Here is a 22,383-nt window from a genome sequence, read left to right on the forward strand (position 1 = left end):
ACAGGTGAGTCCACGCCAGGTGAGCCACGCCAGGTGAGCCACGCCAGGTAAGCCACGAGGGGCAGCCCCCTGTGTGCCTCCATCTGCACTGCACAGAGAGTCACTTCCAAAAAAAAAAAAAAAAGGGCTGGAGTGCTAGCACAGCGGGAGGGCGTTTGCCTTGCATGCAGCTGACCCGGGTTTGATTCCCACATCCCATAGGGTCCCTGAGCACCGCCGGGAGTAATTCCCGAGTGCAGAGCCAGGAGTAACCCCTGAGCATTGCAGATGTGACCCAAAAAGAAAAAAAAACAGAGGGTCACCTCCGGGGGTGCTGTGTCCCTCTTCAAGCCAGGACAGGGGAGCAGCAGTGAGACGGCCAGCGGAGGGAAGGCAGTGACAGGCCAGGCCCGGCCACCCGAGGGTCTGTGCAGCCCCGCAGCACGGGGCCAGGCCTCGAGAGGCAGCATCGAGAAAGGCTGCAGTGACCCGAGGGCTGGTCCCGCTTTCCTGGGGAGGGGCCGGGCCCGTCCCAGTACAGGCCCCACCCCTGCCCGTGCCACGGCCCGGGCTCAGGAAGGGCAGCGCGGGGACACGCGGTAGGGCCTGGGTGCTGGTGCCACTGTCTCAGAGGCCAGGGCCCGGTGCTGTGGGACAGGACGCGGCCAGACTGATGGCTCAGGCCGGGCCCTAGGCCGGTGGCGTCGTCACGGGAGGACAGCCTGGCCAGGAGTGGACACTGAGCACACAGCACAGCACCACGCCTTCCCACTCCCCCCGGCTGGGCCGTCTCAACACACACCCGCCACCACACCTGGGGAGTCACCACACACCCGCCACCACACCCCGACAATGTCCACCACGCCCTGGCAGGGAACACGCATCTGACCACACCCGGACAGTGTCACACGTGTGACGTGAACGTGCCTGCGAGGCTCAGCTCACTGTGTTTCCCGTAGAGGGTTTCTCAGGTCTGCTCATACATGGCTCAGGCGTGCTCACGTGACTCAGGCATGTTCACACGCGACTCACGTCTGCTTGTATACACCTCTCGCATGGTTACAATGACACACATGACTCAGATATGCTCAGATGTGCTCACACGTGACTCCGGAGTCTCCTGGCTGCCGGTGACCAGCCCGCTCCGAGGAGCTGCATCACGAGGAGGAGGCGTGGGGTCGCGCCTCAGCCCTGGCCAGGGTCACCACACGGACCCCACCAGACCAGCTCCCACAGGCCTGTGGGGGCCTGGACGGGCCAGGTCCTGCCCTTGCCTGGAGCACTGCGGGACGGACATGGGCCGAGAAGCAGCGGCCAAGGCCCCGTGGTGCCCTCAGCTGCTCGGCGGCCCCCGAGCTTAGCACCTGCCACAGCCGCCGAGGCCACGGCACACGGGCTCAGCAGCGGGAGAGCAGGCGGGGGCACGGCTGGACACGCCTCGTGTCTGTCACATCCCGTGACGCCACCGACCAGCCACCGGACGGCGGCTCCCCCGCCTCTCGGGGCCTCTCGCCACCCGGCCCGCCGTCCTCACCGGCCGGTGCTCCCACCTCCCTGGGCGGTGTGGCGGGGCGAGCCCGCTGTGACGGGTGAGCCCCTTGCTCCCTCCCGCCTTGGATGGAGCAGGGAGCAGAGAGCGGGAGTGGCCAGCAGTGCAGGGAAGGGGCGAGGCCAGCGGCTGTCGGGGGGCTGGCACGCCGCGGCCGTGCGCCCCCTCCGCAGAGCTGAGCGCGGAGCAGACCTGCCAGAAGTCGGCCACGGTGGTGGGCAGCGGGCCCTGGGCGGCGATGTAGGCGGGGCTGCGCGGGTCGTGGTCCATCTGCAGAGACAGGACGGGGCGGCGTTGGGAAAGGGCCCCCCTCTCACGCCCGGCCCTCCCTCCGGAGCACGAGCTGAGGGCCCCCCCCACCAGGCAGGGCCACAGGGCCGCAGCACGGAAACGAGCCCCCAGCCCGGAGGGCGGAGGACAAGGTGGGGCCCAGCAGGGCAGGGGACGCCCGGCGAGGGTGGGCACCTCCACAGCCACACGTGCCCGTGTCACTGGGACGGCCTCTGCGTTACCTCCACGGCCACCACGCGGAGCTGCCCACGCCCCGGGCGCCCACCAGCACGCGTCTCGCCCACTGGGGCGTGGCTCAGCCGAGTCGCCCACAGGCCAGTGCCTTGGGGCCCTGCTCGGTGCCCTGTGCCAGGCCGTCCCCCCAGAGAGGAGTGGCACGTGTGGAGTGGGCAGACGGGGACGCACCTCGCTCGTGGGACCTTAGTCCAACACCACGTCAGAGCCGAGGGAGGCAGGAGAGGGGACACGAGACCAGCTGACCGTGGACAAGGCCTCGACCCGTGTCTGGACGGGGCTGGACACCGGCCCACGTGCTTCTGAGTGCTGGGCACTCACGAGGGGGCTGGACCCTGGCCCGTGTCCCCGCGCCCAGGGCACTCGCAGTGGGGCTGGACCCTGGCCCGTGTCCCCGTGCCCAGGGCACTCACGATGGGGCTGGCGTTGATGTAGTCCGACTGGCTGTGGCCATTCTCCACCTTGAGCAGGACCCTGGAGTGGTCATCTGCGGGGAGGGAGGCGGGCTCAGGGGTGGGTGCGTGTGGCGGGGCGCCAAGCGCGGGCCGAGCTGTGTCCCCACCGCCCCCCCACTGAGGGGCCTCAGAGGCAGTTCAGAGGGTGCCCCGGGCTCCAGGACAATCACAGCACGCGGGGCATGTGCCGTGCCAGCCACACTGGGCCCCTCAGAGCCCACCGCTGGCTCCTGGCTGTGTGCGGACGGTGTGGCGGAGGCAGGCTGGACACGGCCCAGGGAGCGCGTGGCCTGAGCGGGCCGCCCCTCCTGCCTGCTCCTCGGGGCCTTCCAAGGACAGCCGGGCCAGGGGCAGAGCAAGCCGTGGTGGTGGGTGGGTGGGGGGCGCCCGCCAGGGAGCCGGTGGGCACGGGCGGGGGCTCAGCGGGGAGTGGGGGCAGAGGCGAGGACAGGACCAGGACCTCGCGGGCCCAGAGGGGACAGCGAGAGATCAGGGGTGCCTGGGTGCTGGCCGCCCCCACTTCTCCGTGTGCCCTGACACGCTCCAACACTGGGGGCCAGGACACTCAGGGGGTCTACACTGGCTGAGCCGGCCGGAGCGCGGGGCTGTCGCTTCCCTAAGGCCATCACAGTCTTCCCGCAGGGGCAGGCCACAGGGAGCACGGCTGGCCTGTCAGCAGCCCCGGGCTGACACGCGGCCACGGGCTGACCAGCCCTATCTCCCACACCTCCTCGGCCCGGGACTGACCCCACTTCAGACTGGACAGCGGGTGACCCACGAGATCCCTGTGTCACCCGGAATGTGGCGACTTCTCCCAGCAGGTGTGAGTGACCACACTCGGTGATGCAAGGACAGCAGGGACAGGACCACGTTCACCTCCAGACGAACACCGGACCCCTCCTGTCCTGGTCACGTGTCAGTTGTGGCCCCAAAACCTTCTGTGTCCCACCCCAGCGGCTTGTTGATGGGACGCGGCGTCCAACACTGGCCTGAGCCGGCGGGGCCAGTGAGGCTCACACACGGCCTCCAGGGCCCGGGGCAGCCGCCACCCTCACGCTATCATCTGCCAGCTGCCGTGGCACTGTCGTCTCCACCAGAGACCCAGGCTGCTCAGCAGGGAGTGGTGGGCGCTGCCACGGGCACCGGGCACGCATCTTGATCCCATGCTGGGGTGGAACATGGCTGTTGGCGTGGCTGCAGGGTGGAACATGGCTGCCGGGGTGGAATATGGCTGTGGGGTGTGGCTGCAGGGTGGAACGTGGCTGCGTGGTGCTGCGGGGCATGGCTGCAGGGTGGAATGTGGCTGTGTGGTGTGGCTGCAGGGTGGAACGTGGCTGCTGGGTGGAACGTGGCTGCTGGCGTGGCTGCAGGGTGGAACATGGCTGCTGGCGTGGCTGCAGGGTGGAACGTGGCTGCTGGCGTGGCTGCAGGGTGGAACGTGGCTGCTGGCGTGGCTGCAGGGTGGAACGTGGCTGCTGGCGTGGCTGCTCTGCTCCTTGCTGAGCCCCTGCCCGGCCACACTGTCCACGGCTCCCCGCTGGGCCCTGAGCCCCAGGAGCGTGCTGAGTGGGCCCGAGTGGCCTCCCACCCACTAGCCCCGCCCTGCAGAGTCCAGAGGTCTGACGTTGGACGTGCCTCCACGGAGACCGTGGCCAGACCCATGGGGAGGGCAGTGGGTCCACCCCAGGGGAGTGGGCAGTGCTGCTCTGGACCCCCCTCCTGGGACATGGCACGGATCGTGGGGCAGTGGTGTGACCGTCCAGCGTGGAGTTCCTGCCCTGTCCACAGATGCAGACAGGCCACGGGCAGGAGCCCACAAGGCCGGAAGCGGCTCTGAGGTGGCGCTGGGGACCCTCCCGCAGCCTGTCTTGGAGCCGTGTTCAGTCCCGACAGGTCAGGCCCCCGAAGCTCCTGGCTTATCTCACACATTCTGCATGGGCTCCCCGGGGAGGCGGGGGACCATGTTCTGGAAGGTTCTGGGGTGCCCCACACCCGTGCACCTCGGGAGCCCCAGCAGCAGGGCCAGTCCCGGTCCGTCCACTCGCACTGGTCAAGGTGTCCCCAGCATGGCCCGGTGGCACCTGGCCTCTGCCCTGTGGCCTTACGGAGAGAAGGGCAAGGAGACCAGCCTTGGCGAGGGGCCCAACAGCCCCGGGCGATGGGGGACGGGCGCCAGTCACGGGGCCAGGTGCCAGGGGTCCCGCACACGGTCTGGGGGCTCCACATCTCCCCCTCCTCCTATGTGCCTGCTCTCTGATGGCCCCCGGGTCCCCTTCTCCCAGGGGTCTCCCAAGGACACAGGTGCTGACACGAAGAAGAGTCCCCAAGGGGCGGGGGGGGCACTTCCTGGAGTTGGGGTAGGTGACTTCGCCCACAGGGACAGCCTGCGGTGGGGTGTGGGGTACCAGGTCACGTGCGGGCCTGGGGTGCGGGCACGTGGCCATGCGCAGACCGGGGTGGGGGCACGTGGCCGTGTGCAGACGGGGGTGGGGGGCACGTGGCCGTGTGCAGACCGGGGTGGGGGCACGTGGCCGTGCACAGACCAGGGTGGGGGCATGTGGCCGTGTGCAGACCGGGGTGGGGGCACGTGGCCGTGCACAGACCAGGGTGGGGGCACGTGGCCGTGTGCAGACTGGGGTGTGGGGCACATGGCCGTGTGCAGACCGGGGTGGGGGCACGTGGTCCTGCGCAGACCAGGGTGGGGGCACGTGGCCGTGTGCAGACCAGGGTGGGGGCACGTGGTCATGCACAGACCAGGGTGGGGGCACGGGGCCGTGCACAGACCAGGGTGGGGCACGTGGCCGTGTGCAGACCGGGGTGGGGGCACGTGGCCGTGTGCAGTCTGCTTGCAGCTGCAGTGAAAGGCACGTGGTCCTGTTTCGGGTCCGGCTGCCACCGGCATCTGCGCAGGGAGGAGATGCTGAGGGGAGAGAAGAGGAGGGGCCGAGAGCTGAGGGGCAGCAGGGGCTGAGAAACGGACTTTCCTGGGGAGCTGCCGTGTGTCAGCCAGGCAGAGCGCGGTGGGTCCGCACGGCCTGCACCTCCCTGGAGAAAGGCCCCCGTGTGGGAGTGGGGTGGGGGTCTCCTGGGGGGGAGCCCCATATAAGGTTGGCCGCTGCGGGCAGCATGTGGAGCCAGCGTGGCGCTGTAGCAAGACCACCTGCCCTGCAAGATGGCAGGCAGCACCTGGCTGCGGAATGTTCCGGAACGTGCCGGAATGTTCCTGTGGGCCCATGTGCCAGGCCGCAGCAGAGCAGGGTCCTCCTGCTGGGGCTGTGTCCTGAAAGACCTGACCTGGAAGCAGGTGACGATGGTGGGGTGGGCGGGGCAGCGGTGTGGGGGTCCCTTTGGGGGCTCAGCTCTCTGATCACAGCAGTGGGGCGTGACCCTCACCTGACCCCGGGCCTGCGGGGGGGGGGGCCTCCGTGGGGGTGCAGGGGTCTTAGCTGTCCTGCGGATGAGGGCCTCGGCCTGTGGGACCAACCGCCCGCCCCTAGCCGGGCGAGGCCGAGGTGCTCTCTCGCCAGGGAGCAGCGCTGGGCTCCGAGGTGGGGGGGGGTGGGAGGTGGCGGCCCCACAGATCCCAGAGCTCCCCCGGCAGGCCACAGTGGGGAGACAGGACACACTCGGCTGCATCACCAAACCGTGCTGCGTCACGAGGCTGTAGGCACTGGGTACAGGCGAGCACACGGTCTCACACGCACACACACAGCCTCATCGTAAGGCCATAGGCAGGGAGTACAGGTGAACACATAGTCTCACACGCACACACACACAGCCTCATCGTAAGGCCATAGGCAGGGAGTACAGGCGAGCACACGGTCTCACACGCACACACACACAGCCTCATCGTACGGCTGTAGGCCTGGGGTACAGGTGAGCACACACCCTCATGTGCACATACACATGCCCCAACATTAACACACACATGCATGTCCATACAAATGTGCAAATACATGTGTGCACACACAGATACACACACTTGCGCACACGTGTGTACACTTAAGTACACAGAGCATCTGTGACATGCATGCAGAGGAGGTGCACATGCACACACATGAGAGCACTCAAAACATAAGGCCAACACACTTGAGTGCCCACACACTTAAATACACGCTCACAAGGCAACAAGTATTTAAATCAACACAAGGCAGATGCAAACACAACACCTAAACACACATGTGCACAGATACGCACATGTCTGGATGCACTTATGGCACACATGTGATATTCACATGGTATATATGACATGGGCTGGAGCGATAGCACAGCGATAGGGCGTTCGCCTTTCACATGGCCGACCTGTGTTCGATTCCTCCGCCCCTCTCAGAGAGCCCAGCAAGCTACCAAGAGTATCGCGCCCGCACGGCAGAGCCTGGCAAGCTCCCCGTGGCGTATTGGACATGCCCAAAACAGTAACAAATAAGTCTCACAATGAGAGACGTTACTGGTGCCCGCTCGAGCAAGTCAATGAGCAACAAGATGACAGTGACCGTGACATATGACATATGCCAACACATCTGTACATGTACACAAATGTGTATACAGATCACATGAGCAAACACATGCACACACTCATGAGCATGTGACCCACATTTGCATATACATTTACATATGCAGGCACGTGAGGCCAGTCATGCACATGTACTTAAGTGCATTCAGATGTATGCACACACAAACATATGCACTTCAATGTACACACATGCACGTGCACTAGCACATACATGCACATGTACCTGAGTGCACACATACATGTAATTTCATTTGCACACATGGCACACACAAGCACACAGGCTCACTGCACACATTTATCACGCAGCTCACAAGTGTGAGTCAGAGAACTGGGCCTTCCCCCTCTGTGAGTTCACAATCATCAGGGCCCAGTGGTGGCCTGAAACCTGCAGGAGCGTCTGGGGCTCCAGTGAGAAGGACACAGAGTTTGGGGAAGCACGTGGTGTTGTGAGGGGGCAGGTGCCACGTGGGGCGCACGTGCCACACAGCCACGGGAGAGGAAGTGCCACGTGCCACACAGCCACGGGAGAGGAGGTGCCCCACGTGCCACACAGCCACGGGAGAGGAGGTGCCCCACGTGCCACACAGCCACGGGAGAGGAGGTGCCCCACGTGCCACACAGCCACGGGAGAGGAGTGCCATGTGCCACACAGCCACGGGAGAGGAGGTGCCCCACGTGCCACGCAGCCGTGGGAGAGGAGTGCCACGTGAGAGGAGGTGCCACGTGCCACACAGCCACGGGAGAGGAGGTGCCACGTGCCACACAGCCACGGGAGAGGAGTGCCACGTGCCACACAGCCACGGGAGAGGAGTGCCACGTGCCACACAGCCGTGGGAGAGGAGTGCCACGTGCCACACAGCCGTGGGAGAGGAGTGCCACATGCCACACAGCCACAGGAGAGGAGTGCCACGTGCCACACAGCCACGGGAGAGGAGGTGCCACGTGCCACACAGCCACGGGAGAGGAGTGCCACGTGCCACACAGCCGTGGGAGAGGAGTGCCACGTGCCACACCGCCACGGGAGAGGAGTGCCACGTGCCACACAGCCGTGGGAGAGGAGGTGCCACGTGCCACAGAACCACGGGAGAGGAGTGCCACGTGCCACACAGCCACGGGAGAGGAGTGCCACGTGAGAGGAGGTGCCACGTGCCACACAGCCACGGGAGAGGAGTGCCACGTGCCACATAGCCGTGGGAGAGGAGGTGCCACGTGCCACACAGCTGTGGAGAGGAGTGCCACGTGCCACACAGCCACGGGAGAGGAGTGCCACGTGAGAGGAGGTGCCACGTGCCACACAGCCACGGGAGAGGAGTGCCACATGCCACACAGCCGTGGGAGAGGAGTGCCACGTGCCACACCGCCACGGGAGAGGAGTGCCACGTGCCACACAACCACGGGAGAGGAGTGCCACGTGCCACACAGCCGTGGGAGAGGAGGTGCCACGTGCCACACAACCACGGGAGAGGAGTGCCATGTGCCACACAGCCGTGGCAGAGGAGGTGCCACGTGCCACACAACCACGGGAGAGGAGTGCCACGTGCCACACAGCCGTGGGAGAGGAGGTGCCACGTGCCACACAACCACGGGAGAGGAGTGCCACGTGCCACACAGCCGTGGCAGAGGAGGTGCCACGTGCCACACAACCACGGGAGAGGAGTGCCATGTGCCACACAGCCGTGGCAGAGGAGGTGCCACGTGCCACACAACCACGGGAGAGGAGGTGCCACGTGCCACACAGCTGTGGAGAGGAGTGCCACGTGCCACACAGCCACGGGAGAGGAGTGCCACGTGCCACACAGCCACGGGAGAGGAGTGCCACGTGCCACACAGCCGTGGCAGAGGTGATATGTGACACAGCTGTGGGAGAGGTGCCCCGTGAGGCGCCCATGGCACTGTGTCCTGCACCTGGGATGCTGCATTCAGCACAAGCTCTCCCGGCAGCTGTAGTGCCCAGCTGGCATCTTGGCCAGTCCTCAGGGCCGTGGCTGAGACCGTGCAAGTGTAGAAACAGCGACCGTGGCCGTCGCCACTCGGTGGTATCGACAGGGGCCAGGGCTGACCGCTGCACCGGGCTCATGGCTGCCACCTGCCGGCCCCGTGAGTCCGACCGCAGAAGGCCCCGCATCCCACGGCCCCCACCCCAGTTCCCCGGGGCAGTGGCGCCGGGCCCGGTCACAGGGCACGAGGGACACGAGCATGGGGCTGGGCACCCGGGGCCCACACTGGCCAAGGGGAAGAGCGTGCCGGGCACAGCACCCACTGCCCCTGGTGGCCCCCCCCTCCCGGACACCCACAGCCCCGATACCTACAGGCCAGCACCCCGGGACAGCGGTTCTTGGGCACGTTCTCCTCGCACTGGGCCACGAGCGTGCTGCCGGGCTCCGCCTGGTAGGTGCACAGTGCTCGCCACTCCTCCTGCAGCCGGCCCTTGTTCCGCAGGTGGTCCTCCATGTACGCCTGCAGCGGGCAGTCGGGGGCGGGCGGGCGTGGTGAGGGCACGGCAGGGCGTGTCCCGGTGGGAGGCAGGATGCCCTCGGGGCGTCTGTGCCGTCTGCCCTAGCACAGACCCCCGTCTCCCCCCACACCGGACGGGCAGACCCCACCCAGGAAGCGTGTCCGGCTGGGGCCGACGTCTGGACCCCGTCTCTGCCTGAGCAGGGCACAGGCTGGGCCACGTGTGGCCAGGGACAGCTCAGGGCGGCTTCCCCAGGAGCGTCGGCCAGTCAGACGCTGTGGCCCAGGTCGAGCAGGCTGGGCCGTTGCAGGGGGACTCGCAGGGGGCCCGAGAGCCGGGGTGACCGGACCAAGATGGACAGCACCCCTCCCCCCGCCCCCGGACGGAACAGCGCTGTACGGGGTCACCTCTGCGCCTGAGCCACGGCCCCACCCCCAGCAGGGGCTCCTGGACCCCTTGGCGAAGCAGAGCCTGCTCGGGGCTGGGGGTGGCCAGGGGGGCCGTGCCTGGTGGGGACACGCTGACTTTGAGACACAGTCCACGGCTATCAGCACACGTATGGGTCTTGCCACGCATACACAAGCAAAACACTGGGCAACGTGTGTCCACACACATGCTCACATGCACAAACAGGCCTGCACACGCGCCCACTCTCACACAACACTCACACGCAAACATGACTGCACAAGCACCCAATGTTCACACGTGCCTACACATACCACCCTCTTGCACATGCCTACATCTACATGCTCACATTGCAAACATGCTTGCACACGCACCCATTCTCACACAGTCTGCACATGCCCACGGTGCTCACATGCACACATACCACACATTCTTGCACATGCTCACAGCTGTGCTCGTACATGCCTACACATACATGCTCACACACGCACAATGCTCATACATGCTTGCATGTGCACTCGCATGTATACATGTGTTCACACACATACCTACACATATGCACATGCATGCACCTGCTTACATGTACTCATACACATGCTCATCAACACACATGCACACATGTACATGGATGGACACGGCCTTCACAGGCCTCTCGCGCCCACTGGCCCCTCTCCCCGCCCCGCTGCAGGCTGGCTGCTCAGGCCCCTGCTCCAGGCGCGGGGCACAGGAGGGCGGCGCTGGGGGCAGAGGCCGCTGCGGGTGAGGGTGAGGGAGGGCCCAGTCCTGGCCTGGCTCACTGGCCCAGCTGCAGGCCCAGGACTGGCCGTCCTTGCCCCTCCCTGGCCAGGGGCAACTGAGCGTTTCTGCCGCCCCTTCCCAGGCTGGACAGTGCGGCCTCGGGGCTCCTGTCCCGGCTCCCGGCCCGGCTCTGCCCAAGGCCGCCTCCGACGGCTGGTGCCCGAGTCAGCAGGGACTGGGCTCTGGCCTGCGCGTGGGGGAGGGGCCCCTGGGTCCCAGCATCCACCCCAGCTGACCGCTCGCGCCTGCTGTGCCTCCCAGGCTGAGCGGGGTCACCGTGAGGGGGGGGCCCAGAGTGGGGTGGCCGTGAGGCGGGGGCCCTAGGGTGGGGTGGCCGTGAGGCGGGGGCCCTAGGGTGGGGTGGCCGTGAGGCGGGGGCCCTAGGGTGGGGTGGCCGTGAGGCGGGGGGCCCTAGGTTGGGGTCGCCGTGAGGCGGGGCCCGGAGCGGGGTGGCCCTGAGGTGGGGGCCCGGAGTGGGGTGGCCGTGAGGCAGGGGGCCCTAGGGTGGGGTGGCCGTGAGGCGGGGGCCCTAGGGTGGGGTGGCCGTGAGGCAGGGCCCGGAGCGGGGTGGCCCTGAGGTGGGGGCCCGGAGTGGGGTGGCCGTGAGGCGGGGGGCCCTAGGGTGGGGTGGCCGTGAGGCGGGGGGCCCTAGGGTGGGGTGGCCGTGAGGCGGGGGGCCCTAGGGTGGGGTGGCCGTGAGGCGGGGGGCCCTAGGGTGGGGTGGCCGTGAGGCGGGGGGCCCTAGGGTGGGGTGGCCGTGAGGCGGGGGGCCCTAGGGTGGGGGAGCCGTGAAGCGGGGGGCCCTAGGGTGGGGTGGCCGTGAGGCGGGGGGCCCTAGGGTGGGGTCGAGGTGAGGCGGGGGGCCCTAGGGTGGGGTGGCCGTGAGGTGGGGCCCTAGGGTGGGGTGGCTGTGAGGTGGGGGGCCCCGGAAGCCACTGGGCGCGTCAGGTGACTCGGGTGCCCGCGCGGCCTCCCAGCTCCACCTCTGCACCGAGGCTGTGGGGGGCAGAGTCGAGGGCCCCACTGCCCCTGGCCAGACCCAGCTCTGCTGACCCAGACTGAACCTGGGATGGACCCTCTCGCCCGAGAGCTGGAACCCACCTTCTGGGACCCCGGTGCTGAACTGGCCCCTGTCACGGGCCTGACCTTCACTGACACGGGCCTGACCCTCACGACATGGTCTGACCTTCACTGACTCAGTTTGACCTTCACTGACTCGGTCTGACCCTCACTGACACGGTCTGACCCTCACTGACAGGGTCTGACCTTCACTGACATGGTCTGACCCTCACTGACATGGTCTGACCTTCACTGACAGGGTCTGACCCTCACTGACAGGGTCTGACCCTCACTGACACGGTCTGACCCTCACTGACAGGGTCTGACCTTCACTGACACGGTCTGACCCTCACTGACAGGGTCTGACCTTCACTGACATGGTCTGACCCTCACTGACATGGTCTGACCCTCACTGACAGGGTCTGACCCTCACTGACAGGGCCTGACCTTCACTGACACGGTCTGACCCTCACTGACAGGGTCTGACCCTCACTGACACGGTCTGACCCTCACTGACAGGGTCTGACCTTCACTGACATGGTCTGACCCTCACTGACATGGTCTGACCTTCACTGACAGGGTCTGACCCTCACTGACAGGGTCTGACCCTCACTGACACGGTCTGACCCTCACTGACAGGGTCTGACCTTCACTGACACGGTCTGACCCTCACTGACAGGGTCTGACCTTCACTGACATGGTCTGACCTTCACTGACAGGGCCTGACCCTCACTGACACGGTCTGACCCTCACTGACACGGTCTGACCCTCACTGACACGGTCTGACCCTCACTGACAGGGCCTGACCCTCACTGACACGGTCTGACCCTCACTGACAGGGTCTGACCCTCACTGACAGGGTCTGACCCTCACTGACAGGGTCTGACCTTCACTGACAGGGTCTGACCCTCACTGACACGGTCTGACCCTCACTGACACGGTCTGACCCTCACTGACATGGTCTGACCCTCACTGACAGGGTCTGACCCTCACTGACAGGGTCTGACCCTCACTGACAGGGCCTGACCCTCACTGACAGGGCCTGACCCTCACTGACAGGGCCTGACCCTCACTGACATGGTCTGACCCTCACTGACATGGTCTGACCTTCACTGACAGGGTCTGACCCTCACTGACAGGGCCTGACCCTCACTGACTGGGGCCTGACCTTCACTGACTGGGGCCTGACCCTCACTGACACGGTCTGACCCTCACTGACAGGGTCTGACCCTCACTGACAGGGTCTGACCTTCACTGACAGGGTCTGACCTTCACTGACACGGTCTGACCCTCACTGACATGGTCTGACCCTCACTGACATGGTCTGACCTTCACTGACTGGGGCCTGACCCTCACTGACACGGTCTGACCCTCACTGACAGGGTCTGACCCTCACTGACAGGGTCTGACCTTCACTGACAGGGTCTGACCCTCACTGACACGGTCTGACCCTCACTGACAGGGCCTGACCCTCACTGACAGGGCCTGACCCTCACTGACATGGTCTGACCTTCACTGACAGGGTCTGACCCTCACTGACAGGGCCTGACCCTCACTGACAGGGCCTGACCTTCACTGACTGGGGCCTGACCCTCACTGACAGGGTCTGACCTTCACTGACACGGTCTGACCCTCACTGACAGGGTCTGACCCTCACTGACATGGACACGACCTTCACTGACACGGGCCTGACCTTCACTGACATGGACACGACCTTCACTGACACGGGCCTGACCTTCACTGACATGGACATGACCTTCAGTGACAGTCTGACCCTCTCTCTCCCTCTCTCTCTCCCTCTCCCTCCCTCTCTCTCTCCCCTCTCCCTCTCCCTCTCTCTCCCTCTCCCTCTCTCTCTCCCTTCTCCCTCTCCCTCCCTCTCTCTCTTCCTCTCTCTCTCCCTCTCTCTCTCCCCCTCTCTCTCTCCCTTTCTCTCTCCCCTCCCCCCCCACACCTTAAACCCTCCAAATGAAATGTTTTACCTCACTGCTCGTCTACTCCTGGAATTCCCCTCTGCGAGCGAGGCCTGGGGAAGGCCGGGACTGGCCTCTCCTTTCCTGCGAAGAGCAAATCCTCGCCCAGCCTGGTCCGTGCTCCCCGAGAAGTGGTGGGGACGGACTCCCGTGCCTGGCGACCCAGCGGACTCCGGTGTGGCCCTGGCGCTGTGGGGCCGGCGGGCGCAGGCCGTGCGAGCAGTTGTACTTCCCCAGGCCTCGTCTTCCCAGCGGGCCGGGTGGCAGGGGCGGGGCGGGGCGGGAGAAGGCAGCCGTGTTCCTCCTGACTCACGTGAGCCACCGGGGGTCCACGACACCTCCCGGCCACAGGACCCGGAGCCCCGGGACACACCCGCCCTGAGCCAACGCGCTCGAGAAGCCCCCGGAGCCCCACATCCGTGTCCCCGTCACGGGCCGGCCGCAGCGGCTGCGCCCAGGGAGGGTCAGCGGGGCCCGCTGCCCAGCCCCACACGGCCGGGGCCTCGGGGCGCAGGGGCAGCTCCGTGGGGGAGAAATGCACCCCTCCCCCCGTGCAGGGAGAGCCCACGCCTGACTGGGCGGGGACCCCGGGCTGTGACCTTGCTGAGGTCACAGCAGAGCCAGGGGAGGGGAGAGGAGGGGACGCAGACCACGGCCGCCGCTCGGAGGACCCGACCCCAGGCCAGCCCGGGTGAGAGCAGTTGGTCTCGGCCGCCCATGCCCGGGACGGGAGCACACAGGTGGTCAGGTGGACTCGGCACTCAGTGCTCCCGACTGGCAGGCAGCAGGCCAGTGCTGCGCCCACGGCCCGGGGCTGGCTGGGCACGGACCCCCCACCCCCTGCCTCAGCCCAGCAGAGTCTGAGGGAGCAAGGAATGCCCAGCACGCAGCCGCCAAGCCCACCCGCTGACCAGCCCAGCACAGCAGGCCAGAGACTGCAGACCAGCCCCTCGCCCTGACCCTCCCCCCTTGTTCCCACCCTTGCCCCATCCGCACCCTCACACCCTCACCCCTGCTGGCCCCCCTCCCCACTGCCCTACCCCCTCACACGTTCTCACTCCTGCTGGTCCCACCCTCCCTCCTCCTGGGCTCCCATCCTTGCCCAATCCCTCACCCCCTCACCCCTGCCTGCCATGCACCCTCATCCCTGCTGGCCCCACCCTCACACCCTCACCCCTGCCTGGCTTGTAGCCTCACCCCCTCACCCCTGCTGGCCCTGGCCTCACTCCTGCCAGGCTCCTACCCTTGCCCTACCTCCACCCTTGTCCCCTCACCCTCGCCCCCTCACCCCTGTGCGTCAGCTAAGAATGACACACGCGTGAGCTGGTACAAAGGCCAGGCTCTGGCCGGACAATGGGAAACGTTCACTGCAAATCTCGCCCCTCCCGGAACGTATCGGTGGGGAGCGCTGAGGCCCACGTGCCGCCTCCCGCCCACTCGCCCCGACGGGGCAGGCTCTCGCACGCTGAGATCCGTGCACGGCACACAGCGCACGAGAGGGAGGCGAGGAGGTCCCGGGACGCGGAGACGAAGCCCCCGAGAGCCGACAGCCCCTGCGCGGCCCCGGCTGCACGTCCCACACCCCAGGGCCCAAGGAGCAGCTCGGCCGCCCCTCACTCACGCAGGTCGGGAGACCAGGATGGGGAGTGTAGAGGGAGGGGGTCACAGCACACGGACGGAGAGTCACGGCACATGGAGAGTCATGGCACACAGAGAGTCACAGCACACGGGGAGTCACAGCACATGAATGGGAGAGTCACGGCACACGGAGAGTCACGGCACACGGATGGGAGAGTCATGGCACACGGATGGGAGAGTCACGGCACACGGAGAGTCACGGCACACGGATGGAGATTCATGGCACACGGAGAGTCACGGCACACGGATGGAGAGTCACGGCACACAGAGAGTCACAGCACACGGAGAGTCACAGCACACGGACGGGAGAGTCATGGCACACGGGGAGTCACAGCACACAGAGAGTCATGGCACACGGAGAGTCACAGCACACAGATGGAGAGTCGAGGCACACGGAGAGTCACGGCAGACGGATGGAGAGTCACGGCACACGGATGGAGAGTCACGGCACACGGATGGAGAGTCACGGCACACGGATGGAGAGTCACGGCACATGGATGGGATAGTCACGGCACACGGATGGAGAGTCGCGGCACACGGATGGAGAGTCACGGCACATGGAGAGTCACGGCACACGGATGGAGAGTCACGGCACACGGAGAGTCACGGCACACGGATGGAGAGTCACGGCACACAGAGAGTCACAGCACACGGAGAGTCACAGCACACGGACGGGAGAGTCATGGCACACGGGGAGTCACAGCACACAGAGAGTCATGGCACACGGAGAGTCACAGCACACAGATGGAGAGTCGAGGCACACGGAGAGTCACGGCACATGGATGGAGAGTCACGGCACACGGATGGAGAGTCACGGCACATGGATGGAGAGTCACGGCACACGGATGGAGAGTCACGGCACATGGATGGAGAGTCACGGCACACAGATGGAGAGTCACGGCACACGGATGGAGAGTCGCGGCACACGGATGGAGAGTCGCGGCACACGGATGGAGAGTCGCGGCACACGGATGGAGAGTCACGGCACATGGATGGGATAGTCACGGCACACGGATGGAGAGTCGCGGCACACGGATGGAGAGTCACGGCACATGGATGGAGAGTCACGGCACATGGATGGAGAGTCACGGCACACGGATGGAGAGTCACGGCACATGGATGGAGAGTCACGGCACACGGATGGGAGAGTCACGGCACACGGATAGAGAGTCACGGCACACGGATGGGAGAGTCACAGCACACGGATGGAGAGTCGCGGCTCATCTCCCGCAGACGTGCCGCTGAGCTGAGTCTGGGCAGAGGCTGGTGAGCGGGTGAGCGGGTCCTGCCAGTCGGCCCGAGCAGGGCGGCCCCGTGGGCAGCCGCTCGCCCGCACTGAGGCCCCCAGGGCGCTGCAGGGCCCGGGCCACTCGCGGAGACAGCCCCGGGGCCAGTGACGTCCCGGGGGGTGCTGTGGCGAGCACACGGGTGCAGGGGCTGCGGCGGGCCGAGGCCGGGACGGGGTGGGCCGGGGCACCTCCGGGTGGGAGCTGCGGAGGCGGCACCGCGGCCAGGGACAGCGCCTGCTCTGGGCGTGGCCTCGTCTGGACCCACCGCAGGGAGGAGCTTCAGGGCGGCCAGCTGCCGGGAGACCCTCCCCACCCAGCCGCCCTGCCTGCCCGCCCAGCCGGGCGCCCTCTCCCACCTCTGGGCACAGCCTGCGTCCCGGGGTCTGAGGGCCGAGTCCCAGAGAGCCTCAGCACCCAGCCTCCAGCTCGCGCGACCCAGCAGGGCCTCTGTGGGGCTGGGCGGGCCGTGGGCTGGGTGGGCCCTGGGTGCTGGGCGGGCTGTGGGCTGGGCGGGTTGTGGGCCTGGGCGGGCCGTGGCCTGGGCGGGCAGTGGGGCCGGGCGGGCCCTAGACGGGGCCCAGTCATCCCCTGGGGGCAGAGCCAGGCTCAGGCAGGCTGTTCCCTGCTGGGCCCTGCGCTCTGAGGGGGTGAGGGTCCTGCTGGGGCTCAGGGGTCTCAGCTCCTGGGGGGCACCTGGCTGGCCTGGCTGGGGCAGGCAGGCTGCGGGTCTGAGCAGCAGCCCCGGGCCGGCTCCCACTGCGCCCTCCCAGCGTGACGTGCCCCCCAGCTCACGCCAGCACACGCAGGTTCCTGCAGAGACTCGGAAAACGGCTTTTTCCCCCGCGCGACGCTGTGCTCAGGCCAGTCTTCCCACAGAAACAGCCCCTTCCCAATTATTTCCGTCAGAAAGATGAACAATTTCAACCCGAGCTGCTAATCCTGCTTCATTTAAAGCTCTGCTGATAAAATTCTCCGCTTGTCATTCAAATAGTGAGAAATAATTACGGATTTGCGCCTCCCATCTCCGGCCTACTAATGGTGAATGCAGGGGCCTGAGTACGAGTCTGCCTGATACATCTCCAAACGCAATTTCCATAGTTTCCCTGGGCTACGGACAATTAATTATACAGTTAATAAGGGAAATATGTTAATGAAAGACGCATTATTCATTCAGACCGCCTGCCTTTACCAACTATCTTTTGTGTTTCTCTTCTGTTTGTAATTTTGTCTACAGACAGTGAAAAGAAAAAAACACAACCTCCCACAAATGACAATGTGGTGATCTACATACCCGTCTGGCACAACGTCTTCAATTAACATGGGTCAAAAGAAAAATTAATTCAATTTTATAAAATTTCTACCAATTTCTGCCTTTGGGAGGTTTAAAATATCTCAGTGTGGCATTTTGAGCGCCCAAAATAGCTATTTATCAAACAAAAAGTCACTGTGGAGAGTCTTCTGCAGTGGCACGCTCCCCTCACAGAGGAGGGATGACCCTCGGTCCCGGGACGGACAGGGCTCTCCCGATTCTCTTCTCATCCATCTTGAACCTCTGAGCTTAGCAATGATTAAATACTGTTGTTGCATTTGGGTAATCAGCGTTTGACTTAGGGTGCTCCAGAGCAGCAGCTAACGCTGCCCTCCACGGAGAAGGCGAGCGTTTCCGAGACTCGAGGAGAGCCCAGAGTAGCTGGAAGGGCAGTCGCCCCCCCCATCGCCGCCCCGTCCCGGCACTCCCGACTGAGAAGTGCACACGCAGATGTTCGTTTAACCAAAAAGTGCTTCATGGTCACTGCCGGCTGCACCAGGGGGAAAGGAGGTCTGCACCAGCCTGAGGGGACCCGGCTACACGGGAGACACACTTGTCACGAATTCTCTGAAACTGCAAGTGACGAGATCCTGCTGGAAACTGACCTGGACATCTGAAAGGCTGGTGGACAGGCGGGAAGGGGTGAGGGGAAAAGATACCACGAGAACATGGAAGTCTGTGAGAGATCTGGTGCAATACGGACACCAGGAGCAAACGGGGGAGCCAAGGACCACCACCATCAGCATCACAACTACCATCCCCACCATCACCATTATCACCCCCCCTCACCACCACCACCATTTCCACCACCACCACCATCACCATCATGACCATCACCACCACCATCACCACCATCCCCACCATCACCATTATCACCCCCCCTCACCACCACCACCATCTCCACCACCATCACCATCATCACCACCATCACCAACATCACCATCACCACCACCACCATCACCATCATCACCATCTCCACCACCATCACCACCATCTCCACCACCATCACCACCATCTCCACCACCACCATCACCATCACCATCATCATCATAACCACCATCACAACTACCATCCTCACCATCACCATTTTCACCCCCCACCACCATCACCATCTCCACCACCATCACCATCACCACCACCATCACCACAATCACCATCACCCCCACCGTCTCCTCCACCATCACCACCATCACCATTGCCCCCACCATCACCCACCATCATCATCACCACCACCATCACCACCACCACCACCACCATCATCACCCACCACCATCACCACCACCATCACCATCTCCATCACCATCACCACCACCACCACCATCACCATCTCCACCATCTCCACCACCATCTCCACCACCACCACCATCACCACCATCACCATCTCCACCATCTCCATCACCATCACCACCACCACCATCACCATCTCCACCATCACTATCTCCACCACCACCACTGCTAACACCCAGCGCAAGGGGACGAAGGCCACCGTCACTCACGGGCAGTGCACGGCCCAGGCGCAAGTCTAGGGGCTTTTCCTGGCTCCAGGGGCTGGGCGGGTCAGGTGGGGAGCCGGTGGGCTGCGGTGCTGTTTGCGGGTGCTGGGACGGAGCGAGGGCCTCACGGGGCAGAGGCGCTCTGTCCCGGGCTGCACCTGGCCCACAGCCCCGCCCCCTCCAGAGTGGCCCAAAGACTGTGACAGGACTGGCGCATTTTCTCACTGAGACGTGACGCCCCAATGTTGCCCGTGGCAGGGACAAGCGCCAAGGAGCAGGCCTGCACGGAGTGACGCAGAGAGGGGGAGAGGGGAGAGGAGGCGGTTGCTAGGTGACACAGACAGCCTCTCGCCTGCCTGGGAGGCAGCGGGAACCACAGAGCAGAGCAGGGCAGGGCAGAGAGGAGTGGAGCAGGGCAGGGCAGAGAGGAGTGGAGCAGGGCAGGGCAGGGCAGGGCAGGGCAGAGAGGAGTGGAGCAGGGCAGGGCAGGGCAGGGCAGGGCAGAGAGGAGTGGAGCAGGGCAGGGCAGGGCAGGGCAGGGCAGGGCAGAGCAGGGCAGAGCAGGGCAGAGAGGAGTGGAGCAGAGCGGGCTGAGCAGGGCAGGGCAGGGCAGGGCTGGGCAGAGCAGGGCAGGGCAGGGCAGGGGTGGGCAGAGATAAGCAGAGCAGAGCAGGGCTGGGCAGGGGTGGGCAGGGCAGGGCAGGGGTGGGCAGAGCAGGGCAGAGCAGGGCAGGGGTGGGCAGAGATGAGCAGAGCAGAGCAGGGCTGGGCAGGGGTGGGCAGGGCAGGGCAGAGCAGGGCAGGGGTGGGCAGAGCAGGGCAGAGCAGGGCAGGGGTGGGCAGAGATGAGCAGAGCAGAGCAGGGCTGGGCAGGGGTGGGCAGGGCAGGGCAGAGCAGGGCAGGGGTGGGCAGAGCAGGGCAGGGGTGGGCAGAGCAGGGCAGGGCAGGGCAGGGCAGGGGTGGGCAGAGACGAGCAGGGCAGGGCAGAGACGAGCTGAGCTGTGGCTCCACGTGGCTGGCGTGGGGCAGTGCACACTGGGCTCACTCCGTGGTGCTCTCAGGGAGATGAGGAGTCCGGGAGCCCCAGACGGGGCTGCCCTCTCCCAGCGGGGAGGCTCCCGGGGTGGGCACGCTCTGTGGGAAGGTTCCCTCTGTGACCCCAGACCAGCTGTGCCGACAGGCACTGGGAGCGGGCGGGAAGCCCAGCAGCCGCCCCGCCCCCCCACGGCCCTGCTGGCCACCTGCCCTTACCACAGTGCCCACGGCCCCTGGGCTGCCCTGTGCATGGGGGTGCTCACCTGCCACAACCCGTGTCCCAGCCCTCCCACGCCCCTACACACGCGGGCACAGGCATGTCCCCCTCACGCCCCTACACACGCAGGCACAGGCGTGTCCCCCTCACGCCACTACACACGTGGGCGCAGGCGTGTCCCCCTCATGCCCCTACACACGTGGGCGCAGGCGTGTCCCCCACACGCTCCTACACACGTGGGTGCAGGTGTGTCCCCCTCATGCTCCTACACACGTGGGTGCAGGTGTGTCCCCCACACGCTTCTACACACCACACACGGGTGCAGGTGTGTCCCCCTCACGCTCCCACACAGGGTGGTTCTGCGGTCCCCGTGGAGGCCGTCTCCTGCCATTCCCCGCTGCCCCCACTCCCTCTTCCCTGCTCTCCTACCCCTCCCCTGCAGACTCCAGTTCCCAGGGCACAGACCCCCAGCACACAGGCACATAATGCCCCGGAGGGTGAAGTGTGAGGGCTTGGGGACGGACACCTACCCCGGGGGGCGCCCAGCAGGCATGAGGGCAGCCCCAGGGGAGCCGCATTCCAGGGCAGGGCTTGCTCAGGCCACGAGGAGACGCCTGTGCCCACGAGGGCTGGCGGGGAGGGGCGGGGAGGGGCGGGCCCAGGACGTCCAGGACGGGGCAGTCAGCCATGGGAGGAGCGTGTCCAGGTGGGTCTGGGTACGAGACGGGTCCTGGCCAGTGGGAGGGCCGCGTCTGGCTGCCACACTGAGCGGCCACGGGGCGGCGTGCCCCCACGACTCTCGAGCACAGATGGTCAGCACACACAGGCAGGGACACACACTGTCCCGGGACAGGCCACGGGAGCCAGGGACGCAGCCCGCGTGACAGCCACGCAGAGGAACTCCAGGACAGACATGGGCTGCGGAAGCCCCGAGGGGCAGGGGCGACGGTGGTGGGCAGGGCCGGCAGGGGCAGCGGTGGGAAGCACAGGGTCTGGGCCAGGCGGAGCCCCAGTGCCCCAGCAACGGAGACCTGGCACCCGGGGGACGCGCAGCCGCAGCGCAGGGGAACAGCGTTTCTGAGTAATGAGAGGAAATTAGCTCGAGTGTGAACCCTGTCCAGCCGCTCTCCACGTGTGAGGGTTAATTAACATTTAATTAACATTTGCAGGGCTTGCCAGATCGGCGAGAGGACCGGAGAGAGTGTTCTAGGGAAACGGGACTCTCGCCCCAGTAAGGGATGGAGGAGCCAGCGGACGGACGGACAACATGCCCCGGGGCCAGGGCAGGGTGTGGGCAGCTGCGGGAAGGGCCCACAGCAGACGAGCAAGGACGAGCCAGAGAAGGGAGAGGCCCCACGAGCAGGTGTGGGAAGCACGGCCACGGAGAGGGGCACGGCACAGGCCTCCCCGGATACGAATGACAGACAGAAGCAGGGGGCCAGCAGGGGGGCACAGGGGGACGAGCAGACAGTGTGGGGCAACGAGCAGACAAGGGTGTGGGGGGACGAGCAGACAGGGGTGTGGGGGGATGAGCAGACAGGGGTGCGGGGGGACAAGCGGACAGGGGTGCAGGGGGACGAGCAGACAGGGCTGTAGAGGGACGAGAGGACAGGGGTGGGGGTGGACGAGCGGACAGGAGTGTGGGGGGATGAGCGGACAGGAGTGCGGGGGGACGAGCGGACAGGGGTGC

At 65.7% G+C, this 22,383-nt stretch overlaps 1 protein-coding gene across 1 annotated transcript in view; it reads right to left on the reverse strand.

Moving 5' to 3' along the window:
* The window catches only part of PTPRN2 (protein tyrosine phosphatase receptor type N2), a 205,173-nt gene that overhangs the window by 10,254 nt on the left and 172,536 nt on the right, over positions 1 to 22,383 (reverse strand). Inside the window, exons 15-17 of the mRNA XM_055133868.1 lie at positions 9,331 to 9,478; positions 2,467 to 2,540; positions 1,721 to 1,798 (exon numbers count right to left, since the gene is read on the reverse strand). Of these exons, the coding sequence (XP_054989843.1) occupies positions 1,721 to 1,798; positions 2,467 to 2,540; positions 9,331 to 9,478 (300 nt within the window). The remainder of the gene's footprint in view (positions 1 to 1,720; positions 1,799 to 2,466; positions 2,541 to 9,330; positions 9,479 to 22,383) is intronic.

Source organism: Sorex araneus, chromosome 1 (assembly GCF_027595985.1).
Source record: "Sorex araneus isolate mSorAra2 chromosome 1, mSorAra2.pri, whole genome shotgun sequence".
NCBI lineage: Eukaryota > Metazoa > Chordata > Mammalia > Eulipotyphla > Soricidae > Sorex > Sorex araneus.